Source organism: Prionailurus bengalensis, chromosome C1, assembly GCF_016509475.1.
Source record: "Prionailurus bengalensis isolate Pbe53 chromosome C1, Fcat_Pben_1.1_paternal_pri, whole genome shotgun sequence".
Lineage (NCBI taxonomy): Eukaryota > Metazoa > Chordata > Mammalia > Carnivora > Felidae > Prionailurus > Prionailurus bengalensis.
The window spans coordinates 157735566-157759557 of NC_057345.1; the positions used below are offsets into that span (position 1 = coordinate 157735566).

At 40.1% G+C, this 23992-nt stretch overlaps 1 protein-coding gene across 1 annotated transcript in view; it reads right to left on the reverse strand.

Annotated features, from left to right (window-relative positions):
• Nucleotides 1-247: 247 nt before the first annotated feature.
• Nucleotides 248-23992, reverse strand: part of STK39 (serine/threonine kinase 39) — a 312459-nt gene continuing 288714 nt past the window's right edge. The window contains exons 17-18 of the mRNA XM_043576954.1: nt 15811-15875; nt 248-1774 (exon numbers count right to left, since the gene is read on the reverse strand). Coding sequence (XP_043432889.1) covers nt 1700-1774; nt 15811-15875 — 140 coding nt within the window. The 3' untranslated portion in view covers nt 248-1699. The remainder of the gene's footprint in view (nt 1775-15810; nt 15876-23992) is intronic.

The following is a 23992-nucleotide window of genomic DNA, read 5'->3' on the forward strand; positions in this document are numbered from 1 at the left end:
CACTTAACCACTCCAAGCCTCAGGGCTAAAATGAATTGGCTGTAAGGAATTTTTTTGCTCTCGTTCCCTGTGGCCCTACTACATGGAGTGTGAATAATCGTCAAACCTGATTCTCAGACTGAATGGATGCCTTGTTGCCTTTAGGACACTTTTCCCTCCTTAGTTCTTGGGAGGCATGGGAGTGCTAAATCTCACTGCTGCCATGCAGGTGCTACCTGAAGGAGGAAGGAAACCATGTGACGCCATCTCTTTGTGCAATACACTTTTATTTTCCTTTTACCTTTGCAGTCATCTTTGAGTAATTGTTGTGTAAACAATAGAATGGAATGAAATTACATTAAGTTGTATGCAAATGGCTCTAGAACACCTTAACAATTATGACAAGGCAATTATAAATAACTTTTCTTTCCTTAGTAATATATATTTGCTTTTTAAAGTACATTAAAGAGCTGCCATATCTAGGGTTAGCTAGGAAAGAGCAATGGTACCATCCTGGGAGCCCACCTCCCTGAAAGTTTAGACTCCAATTTTGAAAATCCTAAGGTTTACTATTCCTTAATATATAGTCAAGCAGAGGGCTACTTGGGTGAAAGTATTTATTCTCGAAACTTAACAGCATTTTACCTTTTTTTAGTCATTGCACAAAAACCCTTTCTATTTTTCACTCCATCTGGGTATTCTGCAGAATTTCAAGTAAAACTCAGATTCTGGTATCTTCAAGTTTATCACCTTTGGAATAACAAATCCTATCACAGAGAAGTCAAATCAGAGATGGGTACATAATTAGCAGTCTAATAGAATGGCAACATTTTATATAGCATTCTATATGTTCCAATGAAGCAAAACTTACATATGCCACTTTATGTAGAGGAAGTTTTAGATCTGAGACTATTCCAGAGTAAAGCAGCCTCAGGCACATTCTTAATATGAAAGTTTGCAAGGCACCTCCCTCTCCCAAGAGACAATCAGATTGTGGATTGGTTTTTAGGCAAACAAACCAAAAGAATAAGCATCTAAGTTCCTAATTCAGTCATTTCAAAAATCAAAAGTTATAAATACTCCAAAGATAGACCTGATTTTTTTTTGTTTAAATAACAAGAGATTAACTGCAAGAAGCATATAATCAAAAACTTTTCTTCTTATAGCTAAGGTGTGTAATGCATAAATATATGAAAAATAAAATTCACAGTCAGTTTTAAAACTAGAATTCAAGTTTGGCTAATAAATCTTAATTTTATAAGTATATTAATTTCTAAATACAACATAAAAGAGGCAGTATTGTCAGATGTACAATTAAAGTAGAACAGAACAATGAAAGAAGAAATAGGCTTCTGATAGAAAAAATTCCTTTTGTTGCCAATAAATAGGACCACCTGAGTGTATTTCAGATTCTTTTCACTTAAGGGATATCCGAATTGATTGCTAAGAATATTAAATAGCTTTTGGAAAAATTAGCAACAGTCGTGCAGCTGTGGCATTTGCTTGTTCTCATACTGTGGATTGCTAGAGAATAAAGCAGAACTCGGAGTGTTGTAAGTTTAAAAAAATTCTTTTTTATCCCATGTCACTGAAGCCAGACTCTTCACAATCTTCTGATTTTGTGGGAATTGGGAGGGAGTAGGGGTGGGGGAGGAAGATCGAGGGAAATGGTGTGAGGTGGGGGCATGACAAATCAGGGGGAGATGTCAAGGGACATACATCAGCTGACACTCAACTGGGCAAACCCGATCAGCTTCACTTCGTCCGGAATCTCCGACCCATCACAGCCTGAAGCCTGAAAAGGGAAAAAAACACCTTCAGTGCCAGTTGATCCAAGCAAAGGCACAATCTGCGTGGGGCCAGTGTCCCATTTCTTCCAGCGCTTAATTACTACTGTAACAAATCTGACCATCATGCTTGCTATCAAGTGCAGAAAACGGGGGTGCAGAGGGGGAGGGATTTGTTCCCATTAAAACACCACAATGTCTAGGCTTAAAGCTTTGAGGCTGCCAAGAAAGTGATCTTAAATATACTTTCAAATTAGAGTTCCTTACAATAAAATATCTTGGAATAAATTTAGTCAAAAAGGTGAAAGACCTGTACTCTGAAAATAGTAAGACACTAATGAAAGAAACTGAAGACACAAATGGAGAGATAAAATATCCATATCACCCAATGCAATCTCTATCAAAATACCAGTAGTATTTTTCTCAGAACTAGGACAAATAATCATAGTTTATATGGAACCACAAAAGACTCCAAATAGCCAAAGCAATCTTGAGAAAGAAGAACAAAGCAGGGAGGTATCAAAATCCCAAACTTCAAGATATACTACAAAGCTATGGTAATCAAAATGGTATGGTAGTGGGACAAAAACACACACAGATCAATGGAACATGATAGCCCAGAAACAATCCCATACTTATACGGTCAATTAATCTACAACAAAGGAGGCAAGAGTATACAATGAAGAAAAGACAGTCCCCCCACAAACAGTGCTGCGAAAACTGGACAGCTACGTGCAAAGAATGAAACCAGGCCACTTTCTTACACCATACACAAAAATAAAATGAATTGAAGGCCTAAAACCATAAAAATCCTAGAAAAAAAACACAGGCAGTAATCTCTTGGACATCAGCCCTAGCAACATTTTTCTGGATGGACCTGACTTCTCAGGCAAGGGAAACAAAAGCAAAAATAAACTATTGGAACTACATCAAATAAAAAGCTTTTGCACAGCAAAGGAAACCATCAACAAAATGAAAAGGCAACCTATTGAATGGGAGAAGATATTTGTAAATTATATATTGGCTAACAGGTCAATAATCTAAAATATAACTTCTACAATTCAACAACAACCAAAAAATACATAATCCAGTAAAAAAAAATGGGGGGACCTGAGTAGGCATTTTTCCAAAGAAGACTTACAGATAGCCAAAATATACATGAAAAGATGCTCAACATCACTCATCATCAGGGAAACATAAATCAAAATCCAATGAGATACCACCTTATACCTGCCAGAACGAAAGGATCAAAAGACAAGAAATAACAAATGTTGGCAAGGGTCGGGAGAGAACGTAATTTTTGTGCATTGTTGGCGGGGAATGCAGTGGTACAGCCACTGTGGAAAACAATATGGAGGTTCCTCGAACAATTAAAATAGAAATACCAGTAGTTCCACTACTGGCTATTTACCAAAGAAAATGAAAACAGTAATTTGAAAGGATATATGCACCCCTATGTTTACTGCAGCATTATGTATAATAGCCAAGATATCAAACCAACCTAAGTGTCTATCCACAGATAAATGGATAAAGATGTGGTATATGTATATACACTGGAATATTACTCGTCCGTAAAGAGGAATAAGATCTGGCCATTTGTAACAAGGATGGACCTAGAGGATATTATGCTAAGTGAGATAGAGAAGGACAAATATTGTATTTCATTTATATGTGGAATCTAAAACACAATACAAATGAACAATGAAACAGACAAATACAGAAAACAAAGTTGGTGGTTACCAGAAAGGAAGGGGCTGGGTGGATGGGCAAAATAGGTAGAGGGAATTAAGATGTACACACTTCCATTTATTAAAAAAAAATTATGAAAATGAGCACAAGCGACTTAACAGGTCATTGAGGGTAAACCTGGTTTTTACCAAAAGGTGTCTTCTCTAATACTGACAAAAAAAAAAAAAGAAAAAAAAAAGTGGTTACCAAGTAGTTGAATGGCTCATGATAGATAACTTATTTTTCCATGACAGAGTTTTGTTTATAATATTTTAGGACATTTATTGCCTAAAATTGGCCCAAATTATAGCATGTCAAATATTTTGATTTTTCTTCAAAATTAAAAAGTGAAAACAAGTCACTGTCCATCAAACCTCTCACTTGTCCTCATTCAAGTGTTTTTTTTTTCACTTTCCTCTCTTTCCTACACATGCATGTGCACACACACACACACACACACACAGTACTCAGATCACCATTCCAAGGCTGCCTCTTCAGACTACATAAATCAGAACCAGACATTATGTAAGTACCACAAGTAGGGAGAAAAATGTATGATGAATGATTGGGAATGGGCAATTAATCACTAAAGGGCCATCCAAACTTTTTCTTGGCCTAATTCCTGCTAAATTATTGTCAAAACAATTAGTTTCCCATGTAAAAAAAAAGCCCTTTCCAATCATCACAATGAACCACTCTGCGCTGCTCCAAAAAACAGTACATAAACTCAGCCCTTTGTCAACCTCAACATTCTCCCTTACAATAAGCAGCTAATTAGAACATATAACTTGAATATTTTTAAGTAATTATCTTTAAAGTAATGGTGTCAGCACTTACGCTGTTGATTTTCTTATATAAGCATAAAGGGTAGAAACGTTAGTTGACATTTAAAGAATTTACTCTGTCCCTGTCCAATGATTTCTCTAGCTTTACTCTGACAAGATATTCAGTAAAGGGCAGTAAGATCAAAAACGTCCCTTTCCTTATCACTTTTAACAAAGTAGTACAGGCACAGGAGGGTTGTCAGATAAGGTATTTTCCCGTGGGTGTTTGTCATACAAACACTATGACACTCAACCCCCACCACCACCAGTTTTCTTGTTCCACAAGCCCTGTTTGTGTATCTCCCTAAACCTTCCCCTGCTATGTAGTTACTGCTGACTGACTTACTGCTCACTTACTCAATGCAGTGAATGGGGGCAGACACAACGCATGTAATTAATAGGCAAATGACAAACACCCCAGGAGCACCAATAGCTGCTGGCAGGGATGAGGAGGGAGCAGACAGTGTGAAGCTGTGAAGCGCATCCCTGCATGTCAAAGATACATCAGAAATTTGGCAGTGGGACGAGCAGGAGGTTGAAATGACCCGAAATAAAAACAAAATATCCAATAGTGGTTAAGCCAACTAGACATGAAAGAAAAATCTTAAGTCCCTCTTGTGAAGAGTAGTGGAAGTGAGAATTTACAACGCAAGTGGGTGATCAAACCAGTGGTTATTGTGGGTACATCACACAGGGAGTCTACCTGTCACCCTCAGTCCCAGCACCTCCCTCCCCCAGCGACACTGGAACATTCGGTTTCCTGGCAAAGAGGCACAGGCCAGGTTGTCTGGCTTTGAGTCAGGCACTCGGCTCTTCTTCTCCCACTACCCTGCTGACTCTCTCTTAACCAAGGCTGAGTCCTTGCCTCTCTCACTGTGGCCTGCAAAACACTGAGGGCAATATGCAAAAGATTCTGGAATCTATAGCAAAGGGACCAGAGACCCTTAAAGCAGCAGTTCTCAAACTTCTTGGTCTCAGGTACTCTTGATACTCTTAAAAATTATCAAGGACTTCAAAATCTTGTGCTTTTGTTTTGTTTTGTTTTAAATCATTCATCACCATCAAGTGGGATTTATTCCTGGGATGGAAGCCTGGTTCAATATTCACAAATCAATCAATGTGATACAACATTAAGAGAAAGGAAAAAAAAAAACCGTATCATTTCAATGGACACAAAAAAACACTTGACAAAGTACAACCTTCATTCATGATAAAAGTCTTCAACAGAGTAGGTCCAGAGGGAACATACCTCAAAATAATAAAGGCCATCTATGAAAAACAGTTAACATCCTTAATGGGGAAAAACAGCTTTTTCTCTAAGGTTAGGAACAAGACAAGGATGTCCACGCTCCCCACTGTTATTCAACATAATACTGAAAGTCCTAGCCACAGCAATCAGACAACAAAAATAAATAAAAGGCATCCAAATCAGTAAGGAAGAAGTGAAACATTCATATTTACAGATGACATGACACTGTATATAGAAAACCCAAAAGACCCCACCAAAAAACTACTAGAAGTGATCAACAAATTCAGTAATGTCACAGGATGCAAAATCAATGTACAGAAATCTGTGGTATTTCTATATACCAATAATGAAGCAGCAGAAAGAGAAATTAAGAAAACAATCCCATTTACAATTGCTCCAAAAATACTAAGATACCTAGGAATAAAATACTGATGAAAGAAATTGAAGAAGACACAAAGAAACGAAAAGACATTCCATTCCCATGGACTGGAAGTACAAATATTGTTAAGATGTCTATTCTACCCAAAGGAATTAACACCAAAATACCACCAGCATTCTCCACAAAACTAGAACAAAAATCCTAGAATTTGTATAGAACTACAAAAGAAAAAGCAAAGCTGGAGGCATCACAATTCTGGACTTCAAGTTAGACTGCAAAGCTGTAGTCATCAAAACTGTATGATACTGGCACAAAAACAGACACATAGATCAATGGAACAGAGTAGAAAACCCAGAAATAAACCCACAATTATATGGTCAATTAATCTTTAACAAAGCATAAAAGAGTATCCAATGGGCTAAAGACAGTCTGTTCAACAAATGGTGTTGGGAAAACTGGACCATTCTCTGACCCCATATACAAAAATTCAAAATGGATTAAAGACCTAAATATGAGATCTGAAACCATAAAAATCCTAGTAGAGAACACAAGCAGTAACCTCATTGACACTGGCCATAGCAACTTCTTACTAAAATAAGTCTGGGGCAAGAGAAACAAAAGCAAAAATAAACTATTGGGACTTCATCAAAATAAAAAGTTTCTACACCAGCAAAGGAAACAAAACTAAAAGGCAGCCTACTGAAAGGGAGAAGATATTTACAAATGACATCCAATAAAGAGTTAGTATCCAAAATATATTTTAAAACTTATAGAACTCAACATGTAAGAAACAAATAATCCAATTATAAAATGGGCAGAAGACACAAACACACATTTCTTCAAAGAAGATTAGATAGATGGCCAAGAGACCCATGAAAAGATAGTCACATCAATTACCATCAGAGAACTGCAAATCAAAACTACAATGAGATATGACCTCATAACTGTCAGAATGGCTAAAAGCAACACAAGAAACAACAGCTGTTGGCGAGGATGTGGAGAAAAGGAACACTCACTATTGGTGGGAATGCAAACTTGTGCAGCCACTACGGAAAAGAATATGTGGGAGTTCCTCAAAAAGTTAGAACTACCCTATGATCCAGCAATTGCACTATGGAGTATTTACTCAAAGAATACAAAAACACCAATTCAGAAGGATACGTGCACCTGTATGCTTATAGCAGCATTATTCACCATGGCCATGATATGGAAGCAGTCAAGCATCCACTGATCGATGAATGGATAAAGAAGATGTAGTATGTTCATATATATGTATACATATATACATATACATACATACATACACACACAAAATATTATTCAGCCGTAAAAAGAATGAAATCTTGCTATTTGCAATGACATGGATGGAGCCAGACAATATAATGCTAAGCAAAAGAAGTCACAGAAAGACAAATGCCATATGATTTCACTCATACGTGGAAGTTAAGAAACAAAACAAATAAGCAAAGGGAAAACAAAAAGAGACAAACCAAGAAGCTTAACTCTTGACCATAGAGAACAAACTGATGGCTACCAGAGGAGCGTGGATGGGGGGGATGGGTGAAATAAGCAATGGGGATTAAGGAGGGCCCTTGTGGTGAACACTGGGTGTATGGAAGTGTTGAATCATAACATTTTTCACCTTGAAACTAATGTAACACTGTAGGATAACTATACTGGAATCAACATAAAACTTAAAAAGCTTATGTTTTTGCAGGTTACCTTTATTATATTGACTATTTTAGAAATTAAAACTGAAAATTTTTTAACATTATTGAAGTCATGTTTAAAGTATTTTTAAGTATTAAAATAATTAAAAACAAACATGGTTATGTAGATTATATTATACTGAAGGTCTCAGAAATTAAAACTGAGAAATTTCTGAATTATTCATTTACTACTTCATTAAATCTAATAACAAACCCACTACATGCTAACATAAATAAAATCATGAAAAATAACCAGTTTACCCAAACTGAGTGGCACTGCTTTATATTTTGCAAATCTCTTTAATGTCTTGCTTAATGGAAGATGGTGAGATTTCCCTATCTGCTTCTACATTCAATCTATTGTTTTAGGTTGTTTTCCTTGAAGTATATATAAGAAAATCCAGCCTCAAATAAATATGTAGTTGAAAAAGGGAACAAATAGAATTTTAAAAGTCTTTCTGATAATTGTGGATATTGTTTGTTACTACTTTGAGACTTTCCAAGTGGAGTTTCCTAAAAGTTAGTTGCGACGTGGAATCTGAAACCATAGTATTGAAATTTCATTCTCTGTTAGATTAAAACCATTAGTCTATCTTGCGTTTTGAATTGATCTTTTTGCCCAGGTATGACTTTTCGGCATCACTGAATTATGCACATCTTCCACTGCTGACACAGTTTGTTCTATAATCTCTATGTCTCAATACACCATGCCAACCAATCATGTTCAAAACTATCACATATCACTAATCTCATCAGAAAAAGTAAGTACTGGGATGCTGTCAAGGTTACAGGGGCAGATGCAAGTTTTCCAAAGTCATTTTTCTGCTCGAAAGCTGAAATTTATTATCGAGGACAAATATGGCCAGTTGTTTTCCTTAAAGCACCAGGCTTACTTGGTTCCTGTTGAAAAAATGTCTGCCAATTCCTTAGTCTGAACAACCACATTTTGTCAGTTACTCTTCCAAATAAAATTAGTGTTCCACGGGGAAAAACATGGCTAGTTCAGCTTACAACTCAACCTCACAAGAGCTTTTCCTGGAGACAACCACTATCCTTCAGTATACAAGCATACCTTGTTTTATTGCACTTCACTTTGTTGCCTTTCACGGATACCACATTTTTCACAAACTGAAGGTTTGTGGCAATCCTATACCAAGTAAGTCTATTGGTGTAATTTTCCCAAAAGCATTGGTTCGCTTCGTTGTCTGTGTAATATTTTGGTAATTCTCACAATTTTTAAAACTTTTTTCATTATATTTGTTATGGTGATATGACATCAGTGATCTCTGAGGTTACTTTTGCAGTTGTTTTGGGGCCCACGAACTTAACCCATAAATGTTGTGTGTGTTCTGACTGTTCCACTCACCTCTCTCCCTCTCCTCAGGCCTCCTGATTCCTTGAGACACAACTGTATTGAAATTGGGCCACTTGATAACCCTACAATGGCCTCCAAATGTTCAAGGGAAAGAAAGAATCACACATCTCTCACTTTAAATTAAAACCTAAAAATGATTCAGCTTAATGAGGAAGGCATGTCAAAAGCAGAGACAGGCCAAAAGCTAGGCCTCTCACAAGCTGTGAATGCCAAAGTTCAAAAAAAGATCTTGAAGGAAATTGAACATACACTACTCCAGTGGACACACGAATGACAAGAAAGCAAAACAGCCGTCTTAACTGCTGATATGAAGAAAGATTTGGTGGTCTGGATACAAGATCAAATCAGCCACCACATTCCCTTAAGCCAAAGCCTAATCCAGAGCAAGGCCCTAACTTTCTTCAATTCTTTTAAGTCTGAGGGAAGTGAGGAAGTTGCAGAAGAAAATTTAGAAGTTAGCAGAGGTTGGTTCATGAGGTTTAAGGAAAGAAGTTATCTCCATAACATAAAAGTATGAGGTGAAGCAGCAAGTTATCCAGAAGATCCAGCTAAGAGAATTAAAGAAGGTGGCTACACTAAACAACAGATTTTCTGTGTAGACAAAAACAGCTTAAAAAATTTTTTTTTCATGTTTTTGAGAGAGAGAGAGAGAGAGTGCATGAGCAGGGGAGGGGCAGAGAAAGAGGGAGACACAGAATCTGAAGCAGGCTCCAGGCTCTGAGCTGTCAGCACAGAGCCCGACATGGGGCTCGAACTCACTAGCCGTGAGATCATGACCTAAGCCAAAGTCAGGCGCTTAACTGACTGAGCCACCCAGGCGCCCCCAAAACAGTTTTCTTTTGGAAGAAAATGCCACTTTGGATTTCACAGCTAGAGAGGAGATGTCAGTGCCTGGCTTCAAAGCTTCAAAGGGGACAGGCTGACTCCTCTTAGGGGCTAATGTTAGCTGGTGATTTGACATTGAAGTCAATGCTCATTTACCATTCCAAAAATCTTAGGGCCCTTAAGAATTATGTTAGAGCTATTTATAGAATATGTACTCGATAAATGGAACAACAGCACATTTGCTTACAAAATGGTTTATTGAAATATTTGAAGCCCACTGTTAAGAACTGCTCAGAAAAGATTCCTTTCAGAATATTACTGCTCACTGACAATGTACTTGGTCACCCAAGAGATCTGATGGAGCTGGACCATGAGATTAATGTGGTTTTCATGCCTGCTAACACAATATCCATTCTAGAGTCCATGGGTCAAGGAGTAATTTCAACTTTTGACCTGAGCCGAAGTCAGACACTCACCTGACTGAGCCACCCACATGCCCCTTAACTTTCAAGTCTTATTATTTAAGAAATACTTTTCATAAGGCTATAGCTGCCACAGACAGTGATTTCTCTGATGGATCTGGGCAAAGAAAATCGAAAACCTTCCAGAAAACTTCACCTTTCTAAATGCCATTAACGGCATGAGTGACTCTTAGGAAGAGGTCAAAATGTCTACATTCACAGGAATTTGGAAGAAACCGTTCCCAGTCCTCATGGATGACTTTGAGGGCTTCAAAGTTTCAGTGGAGAAAGTAACTTCAGATGTAGTAGAAACAGCAAGAGAACTAGAATTAGAAGTGGAGCCTGAAGACGGGACTGAATTGCCACAAGGTCAGGATAAAATCTGAGCAGATGAGGAGTTGCTTTTTATGGATGAGCAAAGTGGTCTTGAAATGGAACCTACTTCTGGTGCAGATGCTGTGAAGACTGCTGAAATGCCAACAAAGGATTTAGTATATTCCACCTCAAACCTGCGTCCGCTTTGGAACCACTGGAAATTTGAAAATCTACACTGCCATCCCAGAGGTCGTGAATGAATTGGTCTGGGGTGTGGCTTGGGTACTGGGATTTTGAGCTCCCTTGATGATGCAAAAGGTCAGTAGAGTTGGAACCACTGTTCTACCTGAGTGCTTCCCAAAGTGTGAAGCACCGAGTTAGCTCCATGTTTCCTATAAAGCAGTTTCCTCAAACCTTAGCTTCACCTGGAGAGCTTGTTAAAACCGATTCCTGTGCCCCGCCCCCCAGAGACTCTGATTCATTAGGCCTGGGATATGGCCCTGGAAGGCTACATTTTTATCACGTTTCCAGATGAAGCAGACACTGCTGGTCTGGGGACCACACCTGGAGAACCAGTGTCTCAGACTGGAGCAGGAGGCTCAGAGAGGCTACCTGGATCTTCTTGAACTGATAGGTTCCCTGAAGATTTTTCTTACCTTACTCCCCTTTCAGTAGGGAGAAAAAGTTAATACTCTTAAGTAGTTTTAAATCTCATTTTGGTCTTTGCTTTACCTGTGCTTCAGGAAATGCTGCCTTCCGTTATGCAGCCTCCAACTACACCTGAGCCGAAAGCCTCGAAAACTAAGGCCCGTTAGTCATTAATTGACAAAATGCCTATGGAAATCACTGTACATAATGCATGTTATTAAACTTCAGTATCTAAAATCTACAATGCTCATGTAAATGTGTACCAACTGGATGTTAATTACATATACTCACAATTTGTATTCTTTAAGGGCAAATTATCTTTCGTATTTTTATTAATGCAATTTCAAAAATTCCACGTCGAAAGCAGCAAGATTCAATTACTTTATAAAACTGCAAAGGAGCAAATTTAAAAATGCCTTAAAAGGCATTTATGGAGACTTGTCTCAAGGCAAGGCTTACGACAATCAACAAAGAGGCAGTACTGAGATGTTAAACTGAAAGCATGTTACACTTGAGCTGAAATGCCCTCTGTGCTTGAACCACTTTGTTAAAAGTGTTACATATGAAAAAGGTTTCTGATCTTCCTGCCTCTGGTCATGCCAACAATGGAAATCTAGCTTCATCTGACTCATAATAAGTGAAGTACAAGATCTCACTGGGCAAGGAAAAAAGTAAATGCTCTTCTTGATATAACCAGTATCTTTGCTCTCTGGGCCACTGTTTTTCTTATGTAAGCAGATATATAAGGACAGACACCTTTTCAAACTTGAGCCATATAATTCTAATAGTGGTGGCAGAGTAGAGAGAAAAGAGATCAGAGACTGAACGATCCACAAAACAGCATGTTTCCCAGCTGTGGCTAAATACTGGAATCACCAGGGGATGCTTTCAAAATGCCCCAGACCCAGGCTGCACCAAGAGTAATTACATTAAAGATATCTGGCATGGGACCCAGGCAGCAGTGATTTTTTTAAAGTGCCCCAACCACCCCCTGAGTAAACCACCGTTCTGTGAGGTAAAGAACCACAGATACAACTTGTTCTTTAGACGATTTTCAGGCTCCTGACACTCTCCTTTAGAAAGCAAAAAAAGCTTGGAGATAAAAATGATAAACAGCTGAGAGATAAAAGGACCACGAGCAGCAGTAGTTTTTGAGGAAAAGTGCTTCTGAAATCCTTTGATCTTTTATTCTTCAAGGAAATAGCCAAATGGATGAACGAAGGCAAATGCGTTTGAATCTCTGTGGTTTCGCCAGGATGTTAGTGTTCCACAGAATATTAGGCCAAGAAGCAGTTCAAATTAGCTCTATCAAGTGGCTCTCAAACTGGCTGGCAAGTGGTAACAACAAAGAGACCCCCCTCAGGTTTAACTAGGGCTGGATAGAGAGGTAAGTGACAGAAATAGAAGGACGCTCCTGAGTCTGGCTTTATTTAACATCTTTAGCTACCTTTTGGGGAAAAAGCCATTAATTTCCATTTACTGGGAACAGCACATTACTACATTCTCAAGCTATCAGGGAAAGGGAAGATGTGTATGGGTTCTCTTATAAGACTCCTGTGCCAGACAGGCCAATGCTACTCAATCTGCTTAAAGCACAGAAGACAATCCGTCTCAACCGCTGTCAATATGGGGTTCACTTACCCAGAATCACACAGTTAGTTCTTCGACAAAAGTTCATTCTTAGAGGCAGGACCCCCGCAGCCTTGTGGCTTTATGGTCATCCAAAAGGAGGAATCCACAAAGAAACAGAAAGCCATAAAACCACAAGGCTGCAGCGTCCTGTCTCTAAGAATGAACTGTTGTTGAAGAGTCAGGGCTGTGATGCGAGACCAGAGTTGAATTTGCAGTGCCTGCAACTGTATGATCCTGGGTAAGTGAAGACACTGCACAGAGTCTCAGATTCCTAGAACAGAAAATGAGCCTGATGATATCACCATCTTGTGGGATCGTGAGGACTAAATTAACCGAGGTGGAGTATGTGAAACACTTCATGCACTGTCTACCAAACAGTGGATGCATAAGAAAGGGATTCTTGTGATTTTTGCAGGCAAGGCCAAGGAATTTTAAGGGACTCTACAAAGAGGGCATGAAGTAGAAGTCCCCATCCTAATCATTTTACAGGGATTAAAACAAATGGCAAGGAAAAACCAATGATGGCTAGTTTTTCTAAATGAGGCTGGTATTATTCTGCTGTGTGCCAGCCACTGTGCTAGGCATTGTGGGTCCAAGGCAGAAGCCTCTGGCCACTGGAACCTCTAGACTTCTTAAGAGGTATGAATTCATGGGGGAGAACAGAGGAAGATCATCTAAGCCAGGAATGGATGTCAGAGAAGGCTTCCTGGAGAAAGCGAAAGGCCAGGAGAAAGTTAGAACATGCCGAGGTGTAGGGAGACAACGAAGCAGCCTGGAGAAGTTGGAGGAATGTCTAAGTAAGAGGAGGAAGCACATGCAAAAAGGCCAGCAGATGAAGCCAGGAGCAGATAGGGAATGAGGGGGAGAGAGGTGGGGAGAGTGAGGGCAGACAAAGAAAGGTAGGGCAGGAACCTTAAAGGGAGGTCTGGTCAGGGGTCTGAGTTGTAGTAGAGGGCAGTGGAGAACCACTCAAGTATTTGGAGCGCTGTGCACTGTAGAAGCACTCTGGCCACAGCCACAGTGTGGTGAACGGAGCCAGAGGCTGGCAAACCGTAGGCAGGAAGATCTGTTTCGGGAGATAAGAGGATCCCACAAGGGTGCTGGAAATGGGGATGAAGAGGACAGAATCATGTGAGAGAATTTGGAGAAGCAATAAATTGATTCAAGTAGGAGATGAGGGGAATTTTACATTATTCTTACTGTTTAGAGAAGGTATAGTAGGTGTTTTTGTGTGTTTTTTTAATATTTATTTTTGGGAGAGTGCAAGCGGGGGAGGGGCAGGGACAGGGGCGGGTGTGTGTGTGTGTGTGTGTGTGTGTGTGTGTGTGCGTGCGCGCAGGATCCAAAGTGGGCTCTGCCCTGACAGGCTGACAGCAGCAAGCCCCATATGGGGCCTGAACTCACGAACCCTCAAGATCATGACCTGCCCTAAAGTAGGACGCTCAACTGACTGAGCCACCCAGGCGCCCCTATAGTAGCTGTTTTTATAAGACCTTCAGTAATAGGCAAAGGGTGGGGGGTTGCTATTCCTGTTTCATAGGTAAGCAAGTTTAGCGAGTGTGGGGCTAAGCCAGCACAAAAGCTCTAATCTCTTATCTCTGTTTGCATATTCAAAATGAGACCGATCTTCTGGAGGTGGTGTGTTATAACTTCTTTGTTATGGTATAAAAAATGAATAAAGAAACATTAATATTGGCTTGAAATCCTGACATAGGGTACCATTTTCTCCATCAGTACATTCTCATATGAGTGAAATATGTTCACAAAGATGTAGGCAGCTTAGAATCATAATAGAGGTGACAGAAATGTTGTAAACCAGAAGATGGGTTTTTCAATTTGTTAATTTTATCATTCTGTGTCTGAGTAAACCGTTCTTTTTGTTATCGAAACAAATTTCTTCAGATAAATTCTTTCTGTGAGAATCTTTGTGTTTTGTTTTCATCCCACAGCCTAGCCATATGAAATCAGGCGAGAGGCAAGACCCAGAAAATTCATTAGCACAGGGCTAACATTTACTGTAACTGATCATTTTCACGTCTTTGGCCGTGTACACTTTCCATTAAATTTTCACAAGAAATAAAAAAGACAGATCATCAATACATATTGTGCAGAGCAAAGTGTTAGTCATTTATATCTTAAATTGCTTGTGGCATTCTGACTGGGTCTCGATAAGATTCATAATTTTAAAATGAGTCACTTAATGTACTGTTTGCTCAAACTTTCAGGAAAATAGTCACTTTTGACTGTTTGGACTTCTATTTCCGGCCATGGTCACCGTGTCTCTTGGTTTTAGAATGACGCCAGAATGCTCCGGATCTATATCTTTATGGCCACGCTAGTTCTCACATTTCAAGTCTGCTAGAGCAGAAAAACTGCTGGAACACCTCTTCTCTACGAGAATCTATTGCTGTGATTTGAAATGGGGAGTTAAAATGTTAGGTCTTTGTTCACAAGCCTTCAGCGAGTAGTTCTACAATCGCTTCCAATTACCTAAACCATTTCTACAACAATCAGCCTCAATTTTTAAAAGTTAGAACCACTTGGCTTTCACTCTGGGAAACCTTTATTAACAGTGTTGGTTGGAATGAAGTTTAATTTTGTCTGTATGGTCAAGGTGCCATACAAACTGAAAGCAGAACGGTACAGGCTTCAAGATTTCTCCAGTGACCCCTCTTAAAGATGTACTGGGAAGCAAGCTACACTCATGGAAGAGTAAACTCCCGGTCATGGTCAGAAAATGTTCCCAGATGTTAAACAGGCAAATGACGGATGCAAAAATGGATCCCGAAAGAAAGCAACAATAGCAACAACATTGCAGAGCAGGTTATTAAACTGTTACTGTTCCTTGCTGGCAGAGCATGGCAAAATATTTACCTTCTTACCAGAACTTTCAACTTACCAACTTAAATGTCAGTGTTTTTAAAGCTTTGGGATCATCTACAATCTTCTGTAAATTAGCAGCCACTGAAAAATACAAACATGGAGAAACATGCCCAAATTATTTACAATAACACTGGATTTTCACATTGATGATTCAGAAAATCTGACTAATCATGCGATAAGCTACAGAATTATTTCTTTCACAGACATTTACAAAGTCCATATAAATAACCAAATTAGTCTCATGCATTTTCTCCAATTTATATCTTCAGTGCATCTGAATTAATCACTACACATTGAGCCCACATTTCACAAAATAAAATGGGAAGTTACTTTCTAATGGAAAGCAGAGGTGACAGCAGCTTCCACTCTTTTTTTTTTTTTTTTCCACCACTTGGTTTTTCTCAAGGCTCATTACTACAAAATTTAGTAGCCAGCAGAGGGCAGCACAAAACAAAGAGGCGAGGTATTACAAAGAAGTGCCTCTCTGAAAGTCCTAGGTCAGTACATTTGAACCTTTCTCCGATAAATTCACTCAATTCTCTGCACCCATTTTTATCAAAGCAACAAAATACAGTGGATAACCTCTATGACTCGGGCACATGTGTTAATGCTTTCAGAGCACGATGATCTGTCAAACCTGTGAAGTGCCACCTGGAACAACACCCAAGTTGGCTGAACAGGGTCAAGCACTAGAGGCTGTCAGTGTGGGGATCAATAGCGAAGATATGTTTTCAGTATTAGCAAGATTCATCAGAGCCCCGTCCCATTTTCCATGGTGTCATCATATATTTGATACTCTAGCAGAGAAGTCAGCCTTTCCTGCGTACTCATTCCAGTTTAGGGTACAGAATTATCAAAAGGTAATGATGATGGAAATTTAAAACCCTGCTCTTTCCGTGTCCAAATCTAAAGTATAAAGTGTTGGGGTGCCTGGGTGGCTCAGTCGGTTAAGCGTCCGACTTCAGCTCAGGTCACGATCTCGCGGTCTGTGAGTTCCAGCCCCGTGTCGGGCTCTGGGCTGATGGCTCAGAGCCTGGGAGCCTGTTTCCGATTCTGTGTCTCCCTCTCTCTCTGCCCCTCCCCCATTCATGCTCTGTCTCTCTCTGTCTCAAAAATAAATAAAAACATTAAAAAAAATAAAAAAAAGTATAAAGTGTTGAAAATCAAGTGAGGGCTGCTGGTTAGAGAAAAAGAAATGACTATGGAAGAAATTAAAGAAGGTTCCGTTTATCATTTTTACTTTTCATGTGGAAAGCTATCTGCTGCTCAGTAATTAGGTACCTGAAAAGTTATGTAACTATTTTAAGATTAAAAAAAAGATAACATATATTTTGAGAAAAGTGTTTCAAGTAGAAAGTCCAAGTGGAGAGTAGAAAGAAATCTGCATATTTCATGTTTCTCTAAGGTGGACTAAAAATAACATAGATGGGGCGCCTGGGTGGCACAGTCGGTTAGGCGTCCGACTTCAGCCAGGTCACGATCTCGCAGTCTGTGAGTTCGAGCCCCACGTCAGGCTCGGGGCTGATGGCTCAGAGCCTGGAGCCTGTTTCCGATTCTGTGTCTCCCTCTCTCTTTGCCCCTCCCCCATTCATGCTCTGTCTCTCTCTGTCCCAAAAATAAATAAACGTTGAAAAAAAAATTAAAAGAAAAAACAAAAAACAACAACATAGATACGTGGATTTTCTGCAGATTAGTTATTTCATTTAACTCATCAGCTGCAGAAGAGGAAAAAATGAAAATTATATACTCAATATGGCTATTTCTCTTTATAAACCCTAATTACAAGCATCATTTTATCATTTGTTGCCCTTAACATGTCCACTCTGAGCGAACTGCAAAGTTTCGTTTATGAGAACTCCCCTCCTTTCACATCTTCTCCTCTTTCTTTTGCCCCCACATGCAAACTTGCACAAGCATCAGGTATATCCTGGGCCACCAACCTCAATGTAGGTATCAGCGCCAAGCATCTTCTGGCCTCCTCAGCGGTTTCCTGAACGTATTTCAGATGCTACAATCATCTAGTAATCCACGCAAGAAACACTGCCTCATGGGGTGAAAAGCTGTGCTGTGAAACACCGTCCACCAAAGCCAGTATTTATGATGTCAGGGCATTCTGACTGCAAATTACAGCAGCTGAGCACAGCCACCGTTTTCTTAAAACATAAAAGTGTTCTAATAGCCCCTCTGATTTGGGCTGATTTCATGAGTGGCCATAAAGTCTTCATATGAATTTCAGTCGTTTCATTAGAGGCCCTGAGTTAATGTGGATGATTTACTACCCTGTTCTGGGTCATCTATTTCCAGTCTGCTCTGTAGTGTTCTGCCAGAAGCAGCGCTCTGTCCTCCACTAATTCACAGCCCTCTCTCTGGCGTGCACGCCCATGTGCTGGGGCCCATCTCCCAGGAACATGGCTAAGCAAGTTGTAGAGTAGAGGGCAAAGCTGAAATGCTAGCATCTTAAACAATCATCCCAGAAGCCATGCTCCCCAATTGTGAACCCTATGCCTCGGGGACATTAGAAATTCAAATTCTGTCTTCAACTCAAAGCAAAAATAGCAAAACTGGCCACTTACCTGATTACTTATCCCACCTGCTAGGCTTATTTTCAATTTAGTTGATTCTAATTTGTTGTAAAGTGCTATAAAATACCTTCATTTAACTGACATCACATAAAATTCAAGGTGACACTAATTTCTCTTCCACTAGCAATGCTCATTAAAAAGATGGGTGTCACTGTTTTCTCCCTTCTCCTGACTGTGCACCTGGATTTCAAAAATAAAAATGTTCCTTACCTGGAATGTGAGCTCAGAAGGAAGGGTTGGACAGGGCTGCTTAACTTCATAGCTTCTCAGGTATGTGCTGATATTATTGAACTTCATGTTTTAAGGTGCTTTAGATTTCTTCAAAATATGGGGCTTCTGAACCCTGCCTACTCACTGGCCATCAACTTATCTCCAATCCTTCCTGGCTTTCCCCAATAGAACCCATTCCCCTAGTTTCTGATGCAGACTGTGTTCTCTCCCTTGAGCAGACCCCTGCCCACCTCCTCATCCCTTCTCTTCAGTCACAAGTGCTCTGTTTCTTGACCACAGAGGACACAGAAAACACTCACTGAGGTACCAGGGATTGTGGCCCTCTTGTCCTACCACTGCGGCTATAAGGTACCTTTGTGGGAGCCATCTATTTCTTGGCTATTTTTGTGTCTCTCTGTCATACTTTAGGCTTGAAGAGGGGCTACAAATTGTATGTGCTCTTTTTGAATAACATTTGGCCTAAGGTACGGTAGGTATTGTGCTTTATGAAACTGTAATAGTATCATTAACAACCACATGAAAAAGATGGTGATGTTCAGTACCTCCCTGAATCCAAAAGAGAAAGAAATAAGATTGTCCTGGGGGTAATCCATCAGAAGTAAGGCAGCAGAGCCGACACTTACTTGGCAAACTAAGGCAAGCATTTTCCAGACCCTGTTTTCTCTATAAACTCCTTGTACTACTCAAATTCTCCACATTTTGACAGTTAGAAAAGTAATAGTTACATAATGACTATTTACAGTCTGTGTTTGCATTACAGGTGATTAGTGGAAACATACACTTTTCTCCCCAGGTACCAGTGTATTTCACAACAATCTCCTATAGTACTGATGTTCCAGTGGCCATGAGTTAATTTATCTAATTTGAGCTATTCCCAAACAAAAGTTGTGGAGAAAAGCACTCCAATGAACACCAGGTCTGAGGCACTCCCCTAGGAGGAAATTCTGAGAGAAGACAAAAGCGCAGACTTGGGTTACCTGATGTCACAATACTGTCTGATCCAAAGACACATCCTGAACATCTGCTTTGTACCCTGTGTTGCTGCAGAAAGGCAGCATCAGATTGCAAAGCAAGAAAGAGACACAGATGCCAAAAGAGAATGCAAGCTTCTAAGTAAGGAGGAAAGGAAATGATAGGAGGGTGAGGATCTTATGGATACTGCTGTTAACACTAATGTGAAATTACAGCTAATTAACTATTATGTTTGGGACAAAATACAAGAGATTCACCCTACTACTTTCCCTAACTCTCTGGGCTCTTATCTTAAGGACACGAGTGTAGCACAGTGCATAAGTGCATGCATTCTCCAGCCAGAGTGTGTGGGTTCAAATCCTGCTTCCTGCTTAGAGCCACATGGCTCTATGAACTGGGGCAAGTTTACTTTAGCCTCTTTGTGCTGGAGTCTATGCATCTGTAAAATGTGGATATTAATAGTCCCTGTCTGATAAGGTTCTTCTGGGGATTGAGTTAATATACATACAGTGTTTAGTGCTTGATGGATTGCAAGTACATGACAAATATTAGCTTACTATCTCTATCCTGGACAAATGCATATTTTAACTGGTTTCCTTGCTTTCAATCTTAACCCATGAGCCCTCTTACACTCACCAGAGTTACTTGGAGAATCTAAGTCATAAATTGGAATGTGTTACCTCTTTAGGATTATGCTTAATCGTACATGTCAACTTCAGGATTAAGTCCAAGTTTTTAATTCGGTCTATGAGACCCTCCACGGTGTGGCCCAACCTACCTCTTCAGTTCATATTCTGCCTTGTCCTACCTTAGATTTTCCCAGGTAGGGCTCCATAACCACCCCTCCAATAGGTATCTACCGCTACTCTCATCATTATGCTAAAACAATCCATTATAAATCTTGTTTCCCCAGTGGATTCATATTTTTTGATAACCCAGACAAAATCTTATTCACCTCGGCAAAAGGTTTATCTTTGAAATATACCCACATTTAGAGAGACTAATGACTTCTTACCACCTCCACTGCCGCTACCCAAGTACAGCTGCCACTGTCTCTTGTCTAGACTCATACAATAGCCTCGTATCTCTCTGTTTCCATCCTCGCCCCTCAATGGTTCAGCCTCTACCCAGCAGTCAGATGAGCCTTCTTCAACAGTTTTGTCTTTTGTTTCAGAATGTTTGCTTCTTTTCATTTACTACCTCCAACCCATTCCATCTATAAGGAACCAGCAAAATTTGCTATTTTTCATTGTTTTTCAAGAAATGAGAGTAGGTCACTCCACAAGTAAGCCACCCAGACTGGCACAGGTGGTCGTCCCAACAAGGAAATCTACAATGGTAAGTAGAGGACAGACATGGTGAGCATCAGTGTGGCCTCACGACTATCTGCAGCAATGAGGACTAAGTCATACCACTAACCTCCCCTCTTACAGCTCTCCCCAGGAAAAGAAACCAACCCAGAGGAACTATTCCCAGGTGGATCCCAGCAGTATAAGCAGTGGACTACAGTGAATACTTGGTGTGCAGCCCACATCTTCTCTTTAGGAATGAGGCTAATGTTCTCCCATCTGCTGGGATAATTGTTGGCTGATGACTCTTACTTTGTCCCTCTTTGGGAATTCCCCTCGGAAACCTTAAGACTAAAATCCATGGACAAACATGGTACAACCATCTTAGAAGAAATTTCTATGTTTAAATTTATAAATGAAAGAGAAACACAAAATAAAAAGATGTAAAATATGATATCAAATATGTGAAATGTGGAGAGGAGAGGGTTAAAGAATGAGTTCAAAATTAAGCAGCCATCAGCTTAATGTAGACTGTTATATTCAGAAGATGTTATATATTAACCAAATGGGAACCACAAATCAAAAATAAAGTTAGAGATATGCCAAAAAAAAAATGAAGTGCAAGGAATCCAAGTATATCACTCAAGAAAACCAGCAAACCATGAAGCAGAGAAAAAGATAAAAGGATCAGAGAAAAACTAAAAAACAACCACAAAATGAGTAACAAAATAGCAATAAATATACATTTATCAAAATTACTTTGAATATAAATGGACTAATGCTTCAACAGAATGAAATAGGGTGACAGAATGGATAAATAAACAAGACTCATCTATATGCTGCCTATAAGAGACTCATTTCAGACCTAAAGACACCTACAGATTGAAAGTGAGGTGATACAGAAACATTTATCATGCAAATGGATGTCAAAAAAAGCCAGAGTAGCAATACTTATATTGGACAAAATAGACTTTAAAACCAAGTCTGTAAAAAGAGACAAAGAAGGATGCTATATAATAAACGTGACAATTCAACAAGAGGATATAACAATGTACATATGAATGCACCCAACATGAGAACACCAAAATACATAAAAGAGTTAATAACAAACATAAAGGAATTAATTGATAGCAATACAATAACAGTAGGGAACTTCTAATACCCCACTTACATCAATGGACAGAACATCCAAACAGAAAATCAGTAAGGACACAGTGGCTTTGAATGACACACTGGACCATGTGGATTTAACAGATATATTCAGAACATTCCACCCTAAACCAGCAGAATACACATTCTTCTCAAATGCACATAAAACATTCTCCAGAACAGATCACATATTAGGCCAAAAAACAAGCCTCAACAAATTAAAAAATACTGAAGTCATACCATGTATCTTTTCTGACCTTAACACTATGAAACTAGAAATAAACCACATGCAACAATCTGGAAAGATCACAAACAAATGGAGGTTAAATAACATTAACCATCAATGAGTCAATGAGTCAATGATGTCATGATGCTATTAAACCATCAATGAGTCAACCAAGAAATCAAGGAAGAAATCAAAAAGCATATGGAAACAAATGAAAATGGTCGAAAACCTTTGGGATGCAGCCAAAACAGTTCTAAGAGGGAAGTTTATAGCAATACAGCCTACTTCAGGAAGAAGCAAGAAAAACCACAAATGAACAACCTAACCTGATAGACAGAGGGGAAGATGGTGGCGTAGGAGGACACTGGGCTCACTGCGTCCTGCTGATCACTTAGATTTCACCCACACCTGCCTAAATAACCCAGAAAACCGCCAGAAAACTAGCAGAACAGACTCTCCAGAGCCAAGTGTAGACAAGAGGCCCACGGAAGAGGGTAGGAAGGGCAGAGAGGCAGTATGTGCTACAGGGACAGGCGGGAGGGGGCCAGGGCAGCAGAGGGGCAGCCCGACCAGCAAGGCAGAGCCCCTTGCAAAAGCTGAGGGGCCGGACACCGTGTGTTCTGACAGCCAGCGGGACTTAACATCTGGAATGTTATAAGGCAACAGCTCTGCTCTCAGAGCGGGGAGGGCGAGAGGACACTGAGAGGGAGAGTTGTTGAGCCCCGGAAGACAGAGCTCAGCTCAGAGGGGGAACAAAGGCGCTGGCAAGTGCCATCTCCCTCTCCCATCCCCAGCCGAAATTCCAAAGGGAACCAGTTCCCTTCACCGAACTTGCTTGCACCGCACAAACGCCCAACAATGTGTTTCTGTGTATCCATCCCTGCGACGGGTCTGCAGGGCCTCCCTCCTGGTGCTGCAGGGCCCCTCCCGCAGGGGACTGCCTATGGCAAAGCGAGCTAAGCCTGCCCCTCCTACCCCTGTGCACCTTGCGGATCCACCCCAGCTAATTGGCCAGATCCCATCGAAGCAGCACCACAAGCCTGGCAGTCTGCAAGTAGCCCAGACAGGGCCCACACCACTCCACAGTGAGTCCTGCCCCTGGGAGAGGGGAAGACAAGGTACACACCAGTCTGACTGTAGCCCCAGCAGTGGTCTGGGGACAGACATCGGGTCTGACTGCGGCCCCGCCCACCAAAACAAGTTACTCCGGACAGCACAGGGGAAGTGCCCTGCAGTTCTGTGCCAGTCCAGGGACTATCCAAAATGATGGAACGGAAGAATTCTCCTCAGAAGAAACTCCAGGAAGTAGTGACAGCTAATGAACTGATCAAAAATGATTTAAGCAATATATATAACGGAACAAGAATTTAGAATAATATTCATAAAATTAATCACTGGGATTGAAAAAAGCATAGAAGACAGCAGAGAATCTATTGCTACAGAGATCAAGGGACTAAGAAATGGTCATGAGGAGCTAAAAATGCTATAAATGAGGTGCAAAATAAAATGGAGATGGCCATAGCACGGATTGAAGAGGCAGAGGAGAGAATCAGTGAATTAGAAGATAAAATTATAGAAAAAGAGGAAGCTATGAAAAAGAGAGATAAAAAAAAATCCAGGAGTATGAGGGGAGAATTAGAGAACTAAGTGATGCAATCAAATGGAACAATATCCGTATCATAAGAATTCCAGAAGAAGAAGAGAGAAAGGGGCTGAAGGTGTACTTGAACAAATCATAGCTGAGAACTT